Genomic DNA, 14,888 nt, shown 5'->3' on the forward strand with positions numbered 1-14,888 from the left:
CTATTCCTGTAGATTTTTAAACTAGTTCCTCAAAACTTTCACAAGAAATCACTCCAAACTGCCCATGAGATGGTGTTCTCTGACTCTTCACTGTTTCACTGCGGAGAAAGGCAGAAGGTGAAGCCAGAGAATTTTTAGTACCTAGTCACATTATCCTTTTTCCAGATAATACTTTGTATTTTCCTAAAATGCTGCCAAGAGCGGTACGATTTGCAATCATACCTCTACTTTTTCCACCAGAATCATGAAGTCATCCTGTTGTTTCTTTATTTACTTTCAATTAAAATCTCACCAATTCTAACTCCAGAGCCACGCTCTCCTAAACAAGTTCCTGCTTTTCAGCAACAAGCTGCTTGGGTGAGTTATCTGACAGGCTTCCAGGTATCTGAGGCATAAAAGCCCTTTCTGAATTTTATTTGAGAAAAATTTGCTCTGTAGGAAATGGCAGCAGCATGTGCAGTTGTGGGCTTATGTTACCTATCCTGTCCATAAAGCTAAAACTGACAGAGATTTTTATCATACAATTACGCTGTGGCATGCTTACTATAGAAATTAGAAATGTATGTAATTATATATATAATATAGACATTAACAGATTAAAAGGCATTCATATTGCTTATTCAGAGGGCAGAGTGGGTGGAAATCAGACTCTGCTCCACTGCATTCCCCTGGAACAGCACCAGAACCATCCCAGAACAGATCTCACAGATACCATCAGCAACTTACAACAAAGTTCAGAGCAACACGCCATGGGCTCCAGCTCACTTCCTCCTCCTCCTCCACTTCATGAGTCATACAAGTTATTTTGTAACAGGTGATAGCTATTAATTGCCAATCTCAATCCTGGAGAGAGCTGTGTTACCACACAGGTAAAGATATATTTAGTTACCACTAGATAATGCCTGCACTTCTGCCACTGCAAATAGGCACAGGACTTTTCAAAGATAAGTATGGGGATTTCTTAACAAAGAAAACATGCATTTGAAGTTCAGAATTAAAGGCTTTCAGAGCGCCCATAAAGCATTTTCTTTTAAGTGACTGCTAATCTTAACCTCCGCAAGTTAAGGTATTCACTGTTACACTCAAATTTTAATTCAGTATAGGATCTCCTCTACGTTTCAGGAAACAGACAAACCACCCAGTGTCAATTCGACCATACAGCTAGCAATTCTAACGTGTTCAAGGATTTCTCCAGCTAGCTGGAGCAAGAGCACTTTTAGCAGGATTTTCCTGCTGTAATTATCTTGGCTTCTTATCTGAGAAAACCAGTATCTTACCTCAGTTGACTATGCAGATGCCTACACTGAGAGCTAACTGCCCGCCAGCTAATGCAACAGCCTTTCTTAACACTAATAAGATGTGAGTATGATGTAGGCTGAGAACATAAAATGTATTTTCAGCATCAGTCCAACGGCTAACAAGTCACACCTCTTCTCAAGCCTTCCACCAGTGGATGTTCTCCATCTTTTCAAAGTAGCATTACATGGTACATTACATTTTAAAAATTAAGAGCATAATGCATCTCAAATCTAATGCCTACATTGAATGCGATTCCCTACTCAGTCCAGGATTTTCAGAGAGCTCAGCATGCACAAGCCTTTTATGAGGACGCTGGAGTGCTGTGTCCTACACAGACTCGTCGTTGTACATGCCCGGATAAAACATTCTGACACACTGCAAACCAATTCCCATCGCTTCAGCTGCAGTGTTCTAAATACGGGTAATCCACGTGTACAGTAAAAACCCAGACAGTATCAGCAGGGAAGAGAGCATGCCAGCCTCACATAATGAAACGAAAAATCCCAGATAGAAGAGCCAAATCATTGCTGGAAGATCACACTGCAGGCCAGTTCAGAAACCCACTCCCACAACAACCCCCTGAAACACAGAACTTTTAAAGGAAATGCTGGTGCTGGCCCTTGTGGCCGCACAGCACTCCCCATGATCTGCTACCCATGCTAGATTTCACACCAAAGACCTAGACACCTGCAAGGCATCAAACAGCCCTTTGCACATTCCTCCCGTGGGCACTGCCAGCACATTAAAAACCTAAATGCATGCACTGAAACAAAGTCCATCCGACTTGCGATGAAGGCGCCCGTCTCCTGGGTTATGCCTAGCACATTTGCTTAATCATCCAGTAAGTAGGAAAATACGTTAATCAACAGGACTTGAAATTCTCTACGCTTATGCCTATCCCAAAACACAGAAGCAAAAGCAAACAAGAAACTCACTGAAAGCTCGGACATGCTCAGCTCTGCTGAATGGCAGGAGGTTTGATTCATGCAGCATCTGTATATTCTGCACGAGGCCATGGCTGACAAGGCAGTTTGAGGCACTCATCTGGGTTAAAGACTGAAGATTGTTCTCACCATCTATATAAAATTGGTAACTTCATCTTCAATAATTTAAATTCATTTCAAATCAGATTGACTCAACCCAATGGCTGCAAGAACACAAACGCAGTAATTCAGGACAACGGGTTTTCAGCCTAAGCACGTAACTGGTCAGCCCTTGCAGACCGGGCTATTCTGTTACACCCTCCATCAACAGCAGCAGCCCACTAGCCTAAATTAAAAGCAGAATCTAGTAGAATACACACACCCAAGTCACAGTTAAAACTAAGGTTAGGGAAAGGCTCCTACTTTATGAGTTGATGTCAAATACTGCAGCATTGCCCAAGTACTGCAGGTTTCCCAGGCAGGAGGAAGTGAAGGCATTTTTCATAGCACAGCCAGACTCCTGCTGAGCAGGTACGAACATCTTCATCAACAAACACAGGCCTCAAGGCTCGGCCTAAATCGCACTCTGCTATTAAATCAGCAGAAATATAAATAAGGTTGAAACAGGACAGGGAGGGGTTCTCCAGCTCAGATCCAGTCTTGGAGTCAGACTTTGGCATCCTATAATCACAGTATTCAATTCTCATCTTAACATATTTGACTATTCCACCTTTGCTGCTTGTGGGAGATTCCTCAAGTCACCCACCAAGACAGAGTTAGGAAGTGGTTTGTGGATCGCTGCCCTGTGTCCCCAAGCCCCCACTCAGACCACACAGATGGTTTCCAACAGAGGCCATCCACATGTGACGATAACCCGATTAGCCAAACCCTCTCCTGTGACATCATCTTACACAGGAGGATGGCAATCTTCATATCTGAACCCATGGACTAATTCTGCAAAAGAATTAGTTCCAGGGAAAACTAGTGTTTCACCCTGGCCAGCTAACACAGAGATTTTGCTGCAGACAGCTTCAAGCAAGAGGCTGACTCCACAGAAAGTGGCAGACAGGGCTGCAGTTCCTTTGGTGGGAGGACACAGCAACACCAGGGCAACCACCACACAGGTCCCGACAGAAGCAGCAGGTTCCTCGTGCTGTGCACACCCTTTCTGGGCATCTCTTCCCCTTCCAGGGTACTGCATCTCTAAGTTACTGCCCCATGCTTAGTCTAAGTTTAGGGGAAAATTAACTCAAAATAGCCTTTGGTGTTGAAGGTGTTTCATCTTTTCATAAGGGTAATACAAGGTTAGTTCCTGTTGCCTCCGGTGACAACAGCTTTAGAGCCTTGAAAAAGTGTAGCTAATTCATCTTCCAGCAAAAGCTCCAGCACATTCTAGTCCTGTATTCTGGGGGAAAATATGCACTATTAGCTCTTCAAATAGCAACATCTTAAGTACAAGAACTCATCTAACTATAGCATGATTATTTTATTCAGATATCTTTCTCAGAAAGAAATTCTATCTCCTAGACTAATGACGACTCACGTGTAGTTAGTGAACATACATAGCATTTGGACACTACCAAATGTCTTGATCAAAGAGGTTTATTCCAATTATTTGACATGATTTACATGGCTACTGAAGAGGCAGTAAAATAGCAAAGACTTGCAATTCACTTCTGTTATGTTTAATATTCTTCACCTTCATCTTCTCCATCCATTGAGTCCGTGCCCACTTCTTCATAATCTTTCTCAAGTGCAGCCAAGTCTTCCCGAGCCTCTGAGAACTCCCCCTCCTCCATCCCTTCTCCGACGTACCAGTGGACAAAGGCACGTTTGGCGTACATCAGATCAAACTTGTGGTCCAGCCGAGCCCAGGCCTCGGCAATGGCTGTTGTGTTGCTCAGCATGCACACTGCCCGCTGGACTTTGGCCAGGTCACCACCAGGAACCACTGTTGGTGGCTGGTAATTGATGCCAACCTATGTGAAAAGCAGAAGAGACCTTGAGTTTCTGTGTAGCATTTGAAATTACTGTAATACAAATCAGGTACCTACAGAGCATCTTAATGAGTAAATATACTTCATAAGCCCATGACAGTGAATGAGAAGTCTGTAAAAAAATTTTATGTAACTGAGACTTGCCTTAAAACCAGTAGGGCACCAGTCCACAAACTGGATCGTGCGCTTGGTTTTGATAGCAGCAATAGCAGCGTTGACATCCTTGGGGACAACATCCCCACGATACAGCATACAACAGGCCATGTACTTGCCATGGCGAGGGTCGCACTTCACCATCTGGTTGGATGGCTCAAAGCAAGCATTGGTTATCTCGGACACCGAGAGCTGCTCGTGGTAGGCCTTTTCTGCTGAAATAATTGGGGAATATGTTACCAACGGGAAGTGGATACGAGGGTAAGGCACCAAGTTAGTTTGAAATTCAGTAAGATCCACGTTTAAGGCACCATCAAATCTGAGGGAAGCAGTAATGGAAGAGACTATCTGGCCAATGAGGCGGTTGAGATTGGTGTAGGTCGGGCGTTCAATGTCCAGATTCCTACGGCAAATGTCATAGATGGCCTCATTGTCAACCATAAAGGCACAGTCGGAATGCTCCAGTGTGGTGTGGGTGGTCAGGATGGAGTTGTACGGCTCAACAACAGCTGTGGAGACCTGTGGTGCAGGGTAGATGGCAAATTCCAACTTTGATTTTTTCCCATAGTCAACTGACAGGCGCTCCATCAGCAGAGAAGTAAAACCTGAGCCAGTGCCTCCTCCAAAGCTGTGGAAAATCAGGAAACCCTGCAAGCCAGTGCATTGATCAGACTGAAAGAGAAAAAAAATGTGTTAAAACAATTATGCAGACATTAGGAATTCCAAAACATGTTCAAGAAAGCCAACACCGAATTCTGCACACATACCAACTGCTCAAGCTTCAGGAAAGCAATACTGAATTTCATTCATCCACTGATAACCAAAGAACTGCCCTATAAGAAATACTGTATTCTTGGCTATTTTAAGCTCCCTACATACTGGAAGGTGACCTCTGCACTTCAAATTACTACTTCAAAACTTCCCCTACCCCCAGTTCTCAGGCCAAGGCCATTAACAATGACCATGAAAGGCAATAACATTCAAAGAAGTGCAGACCATCTATCCCTTATACAGATTTGACATTCTGTACCTGCACAAAAAATGGAGCAACCCCCTGTCCCAGAACTATTGCTATAGTCCTGTAAGAGTTACAAGCACCAACTCAGTTCAGGGAAACGAGTTGTCAAAATGTATTATGCTGCCATTCCAGTTCAGGCTTCTCAGACGAAGAAACTACATGGCCTTGTCCTCAGAAAGAAGTGCCACATGATGCTTAGCTTGATTCCCAGGACTGACAGGGACTTCCAACAGCTTGTAAAAAGAAATTGCAACCATATTTTTCAGGTCAAAGTACAGCCTGCTGCAAGCTTATCTTAGCTTTAAAATTAGAGATGGTGGCAGCCAAGTGTTGAGAATAATGCCAGGTTTGATCTGAAAAAGGTGTACTTTTCAGTAAGGCTCATTTAGCATTCCATATTAAAGCACCAGAGGTGTACCCTGGATTTCTTTGTGCAATGAGAATTCCTTACCTTTGTGACACAGATTTGGTAAAGTACATGCTTAGCAGCACTAAAAAGGGAGCATCAACCTTCTAAGCTGACATCTTCAGAAGTTTGCCACATGATCAAAGTACCAGGGAACGTGAAACATCCCAACTTCCTGAGATTTAGTCCCCTTTTCTGTTATTACCATAAAATTAATTCAGAAATTATAAAAGCAGGAAATGCAAACCAAAGTCTAAACCACAGAAGCAAACACTCCTATTTAAACTTCCTTCCAAGAGCCCCAGACAGAGACCAACCCTTTTCCAGCAGGAGCTATGCAAATCATAATTATCTCAGTCCTGGCTTTCTGAAGTTGAACATGAAACTAAAGTTTTAGGTGCCTCATCAGCATTTTAGGCCATTTGAAAGTCATATCTGACAGGAATAATCCAGCCATTCTCAGCTGGCTAAGATGCAGACTAAGTCCACTGATTCTCCTACCATGGAATAAATTAAAGCACAATTTATAGGCCTCTGTACTTTTGATAACCTGATTTCCAAGTCCTGTAAAACAGGATTAAGAAAGAAGTTTAAGAGCCTTCAGTGAATAAAAGTCTTACCAGTTTCCTGATACGTTCTAGAACTAGATCGATTATCTCTTTCCCAACTGTGTAATGACCTCGAGCATAGTTATTTGCAGCATCTTCTTTACCAGATATCAGTTGTTCAGGATGAAAGAGTTGCTTGTATGTCCCATTCCTAACTTCATCTGGGGAAACAAGATGAACATTACTTACAAGTTAGGTTTCTATGGAGAAGAGCTTTTTCAAACTTCTGAGGGCATCCAGAGTAAGGTACCTAAACACTTGAGATAAAAAACAGCTTGATTTCTACCTATCAGTAGGTGACAATACTTAGTACAGTCTAAATGTTGACTACAAGAAAAATGAAGTTACTGCTTGAACATTTTCTTGCCAGAGCAATTTAAAATTGGACCATAGCATCCTCCTACAGTTTAAAACAACTTAAGGCCCATTTTGTACATCAGTATCTGAAATACTGCTTTTTATCCCCTTTATTTTCCAAGCCCCCCAGGACATTGCCTTATTGCTTCTGCAGCAGTGGGCGGTCAGAGCCCACACCACTCGCTTGTCTCCTTCTCAAGCCTTGGGGGAAAGTTCAATTGAGGGAAAGAATGGTCAAAAGGAACCAATATCTTGTAGAGATATTTAGTTATGCAAATCCTGAGCTGTAAGCTACAGCACGAATGGCTGTGTTATAAAGAAACCATGGAAAGGAACACACAGCATCCCCCACCAGTTACACATCTGGAGAACAATCTAGAGTTATGACCTCCACTAGTTATCAGAAATACACACTTACATCTAACAGGCTAAAGCTCTGTCCTACCAGAAAGATACAAAGACCCTCAGCACAGCTTTGTCTCTGGTTTAGCTCAAGCCACTCTGGAGTTGTACACTAATGCAGTACTGCATCCTTTAATTAAAATCAGGCAAAAAGCAGAGAGCTTTATTAACTACAGCTGAAGTTGCCTGTTTGCATATATTCTTTTTAATCTGAAAAAGAGTGAGCAAGACAAAGGTTAGTAGAATTCAAAATTCAAAAATACAGTTACTCTTTGAACCAATTTAGACTGATCACCTACCACTGCAGTTTGCAATCCAATACTCTAAAGTATTTCCAAGCTGTACCAAAATAGAAACAATTGAGAAGTCTATCATTCAAAATAAATATGTTTCTAAGATTTTCTGCATTATCACTCCAAGTTATAAAGGACAAATCAGTAAAAGGGAAAAAATATAGAACCTCAAAAAAACCATAGCTGGTAGAGGCAACATGAGTCAAGATGGTCCTGGGGAAGTAACAATTTGCAGAGTTAAGAAGATCAGTCATTGGACTACAAAAGTGTGCTGTAATAAAGAATTTAGAGTTTAGGGGGCAGCTAAATTAACTTTGCCCTGGAAATGCAATTCTTCATGTTTTTAAGTCTATCAGGGGTAGATTTTTACATGTTACTGCCCTATTTCTTTGTGGAAAGTTTGATGGTATTTACCCCCATGCCCACAGAGCTGGTGTACACATACAGCAGCTCTGCTGCTTTCGCTAAGAGCAGCATTGATCTGGAAGCTCCAGAAATCCCAGGAGCCTGGATCAATAATTTTCAATTAAGCAGGGCAGGAATAAAAAAGGCTTGCCCCCAGGAAGGTACATAATGTAACCTTTAACAAAAAGCATTAACTTTTTTAGTATTACCAAGTGTTTTCTAAGACAGCCCTTTGCCCTTCTCCCTGTACTACACTTGCATCACTAACAAGCACTGGAACAACCCTTTGTCCCAAGGCTCACCCACTCCTCACCCAGAGGCAAGGTGTCAGCTCTGCCTCCTGCTCTCCCTCACCCCGCTTCTCAGCCTTTCCTGGTTGCTTAGAGCCACCACCTGGCCAGCAGCAGAGGAAGCAACAGCCACGGGTCTCAAGAAAACAAAGTCAGACCTGCAACAGCTCCTGGGAATATTAATGTATGGTCAAAGGTGCTTTGGCTCATTTCAAAGTTACCAGCCCAGCACTGCCACCCTTGACCTGCCCAACAGCCTTCTGCTCTCCTGCAGAAGTTCACTCTACTGTATTAGCCACAAAGTGGTTTGCGGTGTTACAATGAAAATCAGTTACAAGAGACCCACAGTTTGGGTGTATGGGAGCAGCCTGAGCCTGTTCACTCATCTCCCCTTCCCAACCTATGGATTGCAGAAAGATAAACACAGCAACTGCACAAGCACAGGCAACACAAACCTCTTCTGCGAGAGCCCCAAATCACTACATAAGGTAAGACAGCAGCAAAACTGGCTCCAGCAGAATTACTTCAGGCACACACGTTGGTGAGAGCAAAGTCAATACTCATGACACAAGGAACAAGTCTGGTGAAACTGGGTAACTGGCATTGGACTGACAGCATAGCTAATGTCACAGAACATGGGACCGGGCAGTGGCTGATGCGTGGGATCACATCTGAACACTAAGAGCCAGCATTGCCAGAGCTTGGGGTACAACTGATTTTCAGGATAAGAGTGGATTGTTATTCAACGATAAGGCAGGAGGAAGTTGAAGCACATATTTGGAAGTCCCTGAATTTAGGCTAGCAAGTGAGAATCATTTCTGCAAGCACTACCCATGCTACAGAAAGTAGAAGGTCATCTTGAGAAAGCACAGGAATCATTCCAATGTACAAAGAGAAAATGATACATATCACTTCTTTTAAAAAGGTTCCTATAGAGTGCTGTACACATTCTGTCATATTGTTTCAATAGGTTATAATTAAGTCCTCGCACAGCAAAAGCCCAAGGCATATTAAGAAGAAACAGACTGGCAGAAGGTAATATTTTCAATTCTTTAGAGCTCCAGAGTGCACGTTTGCCAGTCTCAATGAACAAAGCCAAGTATCTTCCATCACTAGGAAGACATAGGGAAGCTTTACATACTAAAAGTGTAAAGTCCCAAAGCATTTTGCAGGACTAAAGAAATGGAACCCTTAGTCAGAAAATGTGTAAGTTAAATCAAGCCCTATGACATGTTCTACAGCACACGGTCACTGTATTTACCTATTACTGCTGGTTCAAGGTCCACAAACACAGCACGAGGGACATGTTTTCCTGCACTGGTCTCACTGAAGAACGTGTTAAAGGAATCGTCCCCTCCACCAATGGTTTTATCACTCGGCATGGTCCCGTTGGGCTGGATGCCATGCTCCAGGCAGTAGAGCTCCCAGCACGCATTGCCAATCTGCACACCAGCTTGACCAACATGGACTGAGATGCACTCACGCTGTGTGGAGAAAAAAACAGATCACTCAGCAGAAACAGCAGTTTCCTTGTTTAGAAAACATTCAGCACACAGAGCTTGAACTCCCATACTGCAAAGCTACTAAAACATTGGCCTTATTGTCTTGGTGTTAGGGGCATTTGGCACAAACCACAATAGAACACAAAAGCCTCTTTCAGTCATCATCCACCTCCACCTAGAAAGACCCTTTTAGACATTGTCATTTTTACAAACTCATTCCCTTCCTTCTTGTTCCTACCCTCAATTAGACAGGAAGAGTTTGATCAACTCTTCCAAATTCTTCAGCCAACTCCTCTCTTCATAACAAACACTGACTATTTAGAAAAAACTGATGACTACACCTGCCACTGGCCTAAGTGTCCAGAACCCCCAGAACTCTGGCCCCTGGAGCCACAGGAGCCACCAGAGGGAGCAAAACCTTCTGCAAGATCCAGGGCCATTTTGTTTAATATACATAAAACCCGGAAAAATATTCAGGATTCCCGACCACTTTAGGGAACTATGCCATTCTGTAAGAAAGTCTTTTCTTAACGAAACCCTTAGTATCACTTCATGAATGGAACATCAGGCCTCACATCCCACTGCTGTATGCAAAGCGCTGAACTCCTTAGCACTAGATGAAACTACCTCATTTAAGCTATATAGAAAATAGTTCATGTCAGCAAAAGGATCTATTCATACCAATTTATGGATTCCCAAGTTGCCTTTGATGTCCAGAGCATAAATCCAGCTTCCTTAATATTTCAGCATAGGGTTTGAATATTAAAAGCCAAACCACAATGGAACCATCTCCAAACTCCTGCTCCATCTGTGGCATTTTATATTTAACTTCTGGGTTTGAGTGACAGACATTCTACAAGAGCCTGCATATACGGCAATTTTGAATAACAGTCACATTTAACTATGTTCAGACTCTATGATTGGGTGATGCAATTAATTAGTCCCCTGAAATTCCAGGATAAGCAGGACCTGGAACTGCCTAGTCCACATCAACAGTCAATGCAAGAAAGCAGGAGCACAGTCCTTTCACTTTCCCTGGGAACCCCAAGAAATTAAAATCTACAATTGCCAAAAGAACTCATCACATGTTCTCAACCACAGCACTGAACAGCTGAGAACTGTTGTTTTCCAGCTCCCCATCCATCTAAGCTGTGTAATCAGATGTACAGCTTCCAGGAGAGCAATCCACATCCTCTCTGCAACTGGCCTTACTCAAAGCTGCTGCCACATGACTGCTCTCCAATAGCATTCCTCCACTGGTCTCCAGGCTGAAGCACTGGGCTTGGCAAGGTATGGCAACGGCAGAGCACAGCCAGTCTACAACGCTGTAAAAAAGGTCACAGGAGAAGCTGCTTCTGCCCGCGTCCCAACAAGGGCGCAGAGACGCCAGGCCATGGCAGTGAAATAGGCCAAATCACCCTTTCAGGAAAGCAGGAAGGAGGACGGCCTGCAACTCTTCCACAGAATCTTCATGGTTGGAAGGGACAGGAGAAAGACTATAGAGCTATACCACCACTTCACTCCGCTGCCTGGCCCGTACTGAGGTCCTGTCAGTGACCCCAGCTTTGTGGGGGAAGCTCCTCAGCAGCTGGGGGAGATCACTGGCAGACAGCGTGTAGGGACTGGCATGGACAAGCAAGGCGAACGCATGGAAGATGTCAGGCTACGTACGAGCTTTACAGCATCACGTGAACTAGCACCACTACTTCAAACTACACAAAGCAACAACTTCTCATGCTCCAAAGAGAAAATTTAAGTCTTCGAATGTACGACTTGAGCAACACATCCACAGACCAGGTCTTACAGGTGCAGTGTTAAAGCACAGCATGTTTACTCTGACGAAGTACAAAGTTCAGCAGTTGGGGCAGAGCAACTCCCCGCATCAATAAAACGCAGCAGTTAACTGAGAAGTGGCCCCGCTGAAGAGGTCCTGGGAGTTCTCACAGAAACCATCCTGAATGTTCACCAGGGCATCCTCAATGAGGCAATGTGCCAAGCTACAAAAGGAGACACATGGCCAGCACACCAAGAAGCCCTCCCTCTGCTCTGCGGGAAGGTTCAGGTCAGATGCTGGGAGACACGGGTTTGGTGTGAGGAAAAGCTCCCCAGCAGAGAGGTCAGCCCCAGAACAGGTCACAGGCAAGGCAGAAAGGGATCTCCATCCTCAGAGGTTTGCAAAACTTGGTGAGACAAAGTCAGTCACAAACACCTGGCCTGGTGCTGCTGTCAGCCCTGCTTCAAGACATGTCTTTCAGCTCTTTTCCTGCAACTCTACCAAGTACTTTTAAGTAGTACATGGCTATTTAATAAAACACAAATCTTTGTTAGACACCAAGAGACTGCTCTGCGTAGCCTTCCCACAGCAGCAGAAGTCTGACAGTACCAATACTACTGAAGAACAGAACAAAATCTGAGCCTTGAAAGTACAATGTCCAAGTTGTAAAGACACACAAGAGACAGCTGTCACACTCACTACAACTCTGGGCCTTTGCTCATCACTGACGGAAGTTTCATAGATAATAACAGTACTGTCTGTAGTACACGTTTTAACCTTTAGTGCTGTATTCAAGCCACAAGTCAGGACACAAAATCCTTAAGTAACTGACACTAAATGCACAACCCCCCGCCCCCCCCAACTTAAATACACTACTTTCAAGCACAAAACCAGTTTCAGTGAAAACCCCCAGAGAATTTTCCCAGCCCAGCCTGAACCTCTCCAGCCTCTATTTCCCTATCTCCTTTTGCTATATGATGTGCTCCAGCTCAAGAGCACTGGCTTTGTCTTCTCTAGCTGCCCTTTTAGTAGTTGCAGACCACTACTAGGTGGCTCCTTGCTGTACTCTGCCAGGCTGAAGAAGCCCAGCTCTCTCCACTGCCCTGGTGGATCATGCTCTAGGTCCCTCATGCTCTCCAGCACAATATTTCAAGTACAGCTTCATCCATGTGAAGCTGATGGCAAGCCAAGTCTCATGAGTACCAGCTCAGACCAAGTTCAACAACATACCATAATGAGGAACATGTTTTCCCTAGGGTGAAACTCAACAGGAACTCCATCCTCTGCAGAGGTGAGGGGCTGCATTCACACTCTTGACTTAAATTTTTAGACGTGTGACCATAAACACCCCCCCACAGAAGGGTATGGACAAAATAAGGACATGAACACATCCTTCCAATATTCTAACTCCTAATCAATTTCAGTTCAACAAATGTTTCCTCTGCATTCACAGAAGCAGTCTGCTACTTTTTTTTAAATCCAGGTAACATTGTGGCATCCACAATCTCCTTCCAAAGAGAGATGCACAGGAGATGCAAGCACCCACATGGAGAAGGCCTCACACTTGTCCCAGAGACTCCAACTGACAGCTGGCACTTGTGCTGCACAGCTCAACAGCTGATCTCTGTCCTCTTTCCTTTCCCATCCCTCTGTCACACCTTTCAGATGTTCCTTCAGGGCTGAATCCTAACTTACAAGGTCTTTCCAGTTCAGCTTTATCCTAACTTACAAGGTCTTTCCAGTTCAGCTTTATTACTCAGCCAGTCTCTCAGAAGTCCTTCAGGAAATCTCCACCATCAGCCCCATTCCCAGACCTCCAACCGCAGCTGGCACCTGACTCCAGCAGGGACAAGGACCAGGAGAGAAGCACTGAGCCGCACCTCCAGGAACAGGGTGATGGCCTCCTCCACCCTAAAGAAGTTCTTCCCCCTCCATTTACATATTCAACAGGTACCTGTGAGGGCTCCCCAGCAGCTCACTGCCCCTCACACCGGGTTGCGAGCTGGACACCTCGCCACGTCCCGCTCCTGTGGCACGGGGAGACGCGTAGAGGCCGCCCCAGCCCAGGCCTCGGCTCCCGCTGCCGCAGAGAGCCCGGGCCGCAGTCACCTCTGAGGGAGCCGCAACCTCGGAGCCGGCCGGGGGCTGAGGGTCCCGCCGCGAGCCGCCATGTTCTCGGAGAAGCCGCCACCATTTTGGGACGAGGCCGCGCGGCGGGACGCGGCACAGCCAAAGCTCGCCGGGGCCGCGCGGCTCGGGGCCCGCCGGCGACCGCAGTCCGGCGCGGGGCCCGCACCTCCTCCCCCGCCGCGGGGCCCGCGGGTCGGGGCGAACCCGCGCCTCCCGCCTCAGCGTGGGGACCGCCGCCAGGAGCCTCCCCTGCCCCAGCCGCCCCACTCACCATGGCTTGGGCCGGCGGCAGGTAGCGCTGGGAGCAGCAGACGCGCAACGAGTCTGGACAGCACCTCAAAAGCAGCCGCCCTTCCCGGGCCCACCTTATATAGGGAGGGGAGGCGGTGCGCCTGGCTCCCCGCGCCTTGCTCATTGGCTATGCCTCGCTCGGAGGCGTAACCTTCTCGCGGCGCTATTGGGTGCCTCCGCGTCGAGATCGCCCGCTCTCCCAATCGGGACCGGGCGGAGACGGAGCGGGATGCGCCCCGCTGTGCGCCATTGGATCGCAGATATGAATTTCACCTTTCCGCGCTTCCTATTGGCTAATTCGTAACCAGGGGCGGGGAGGAGGTGGAACTTAGTCTTCCCGCCAACAGAAGCTGGAGTCTTCCTCCTCCGGCTCAGGCGCCGGCCGGACCCGCAGCGGGTGTCGCGGGTCCCGTAGTGGGCCTAGGGCTGGGCCCGGAGCCCGCTGGCGGCGCGGAGAAGGAGGGGGCAGAGCAGAGCCGCTTTGCCCACCCGGGGGGTGAGGCCCCGCTGCGGGCAGGCCCGGTGGTCAGCGCTGCCGCCGGCGGGACCGGCCTGGGACCGGCCGAGGCTGTGCGGGAGGGCTCCTCACTGAGGGCGGGTGGGAGGGAGGGAGGGATGTGGGCAAATCTGTGTATTTTCCCTCAGAAGAGGGAAGGGACCGCTCCATTGCAGTCACCTGTGCTGGTACCGGCTGACACGAGTCACGCGATGGAAAGGACTTCGAGCCAAAGGAGCAGATTTGGAACGCCACGGAGATCCTTCTCAAATCAGTACCTTTGGTGTTTAAATGCCCCAAGTCAAGTTTGGTGTTTAGATGGGAAGTGTAAAACCCCTGTGCTGCGTCCTATGGGTTATATTAACAAAAATACTAAGGAGATTGCCAAACTTCTTGGCTGGAAAGCGGCTGCCGCGGTGTCCACTTGTACAGTCTGAGAAACGCCAGGGGCAGCGCAGGCGTTTCAGGAAATAATTGCTTCTCCCTCTGCCGAGTGAAGCCTTTGCTGGCCGGATAGGTATGCGAAGCAATTTTAAACAGTAAC

The 14,888-nt window shown here is 46.3% G+C and overlaps 1 protein-coding gene across 2 annotated transcripts; it reads right to left on the bottom strand.

The window, feature by feature from the left end:
- Nucleotides 1–3,807: 3,807 nt before the first annotated feature.
- On the bottom strand, nucleotides 3,808–13,916 carry LOC141475245 (tubulin alpha-1C chain-like). Of its 2 annotated transcripts, XM_074163502.1 has the most exons (6): nucleotides 13,845–13,916; nucleotides 13,043–13,051; nucleotides 9,413–9,635; nucleotides 6,417–6,565; nucleotides 4,364–5,044; nucleotides 3,808–4,201 (listed from the first exon to the last, which is right to left on the bottom strand). In XM_074163502.1, exons 3-6 carry the CDS (start codon nucleotides 9,531–9,533, stop codon nucleotides 3,908–3,910), a joined length of 1,245 nt encoding a protein of 414 aa, XP_074019603.1. In that variant the 5' UTR covers nucleotides 9,534–9,635; nucleotides 13,043–13,051; nucleotides 13,845–13,916; the 3' UTR covers nucleotides 3,808–3,907. The 2 variants fall into 2 exon arrangements, with proteins under 2 accessions (XP_074019603.1, XP_074019602.1); XM_074163501.1 differs by lacking the exon at nucleotides 13,043–13,051 and having other exon boundaries at nucleotides 13,829–13,914.
- Between the last annotated feature and the right edge of the window lie 972 nt (nucleotides 13,917–14,888).

The sequence above is a fragment of the Numenius arquata genome, chromosome 24, assembly GCF_964106895.1.
Source record: "Numenius arquata chromosome 24, bNumArq3.hap1.1, whole genome shotgun sequence".
Lineage (NCBI taxonomy): Eukaryota > Metazoa > Chordata > Aves > Charadriiformes > Scolopacidae > Numenius > Numenius arquata.

Coding starts and splice junctions, on each gene's coding strand:
- LOC141475245 (XM_074163501.1), bottom strand. Junction 5,045..6,416: donor TAGAACGTATCAGGAAACTG/GTAAGACTTTTA, acceptor TTTCTCTTTCAG/TCTGATCAATGCACTGGCTT. Junction 4,202..4,363: donor GGTGCCCTACTGGTTTTAAG/GCAAGTCTCAGT, acceptor CTTTTCACATAG/GTTGGCATCAATTACCAGCC.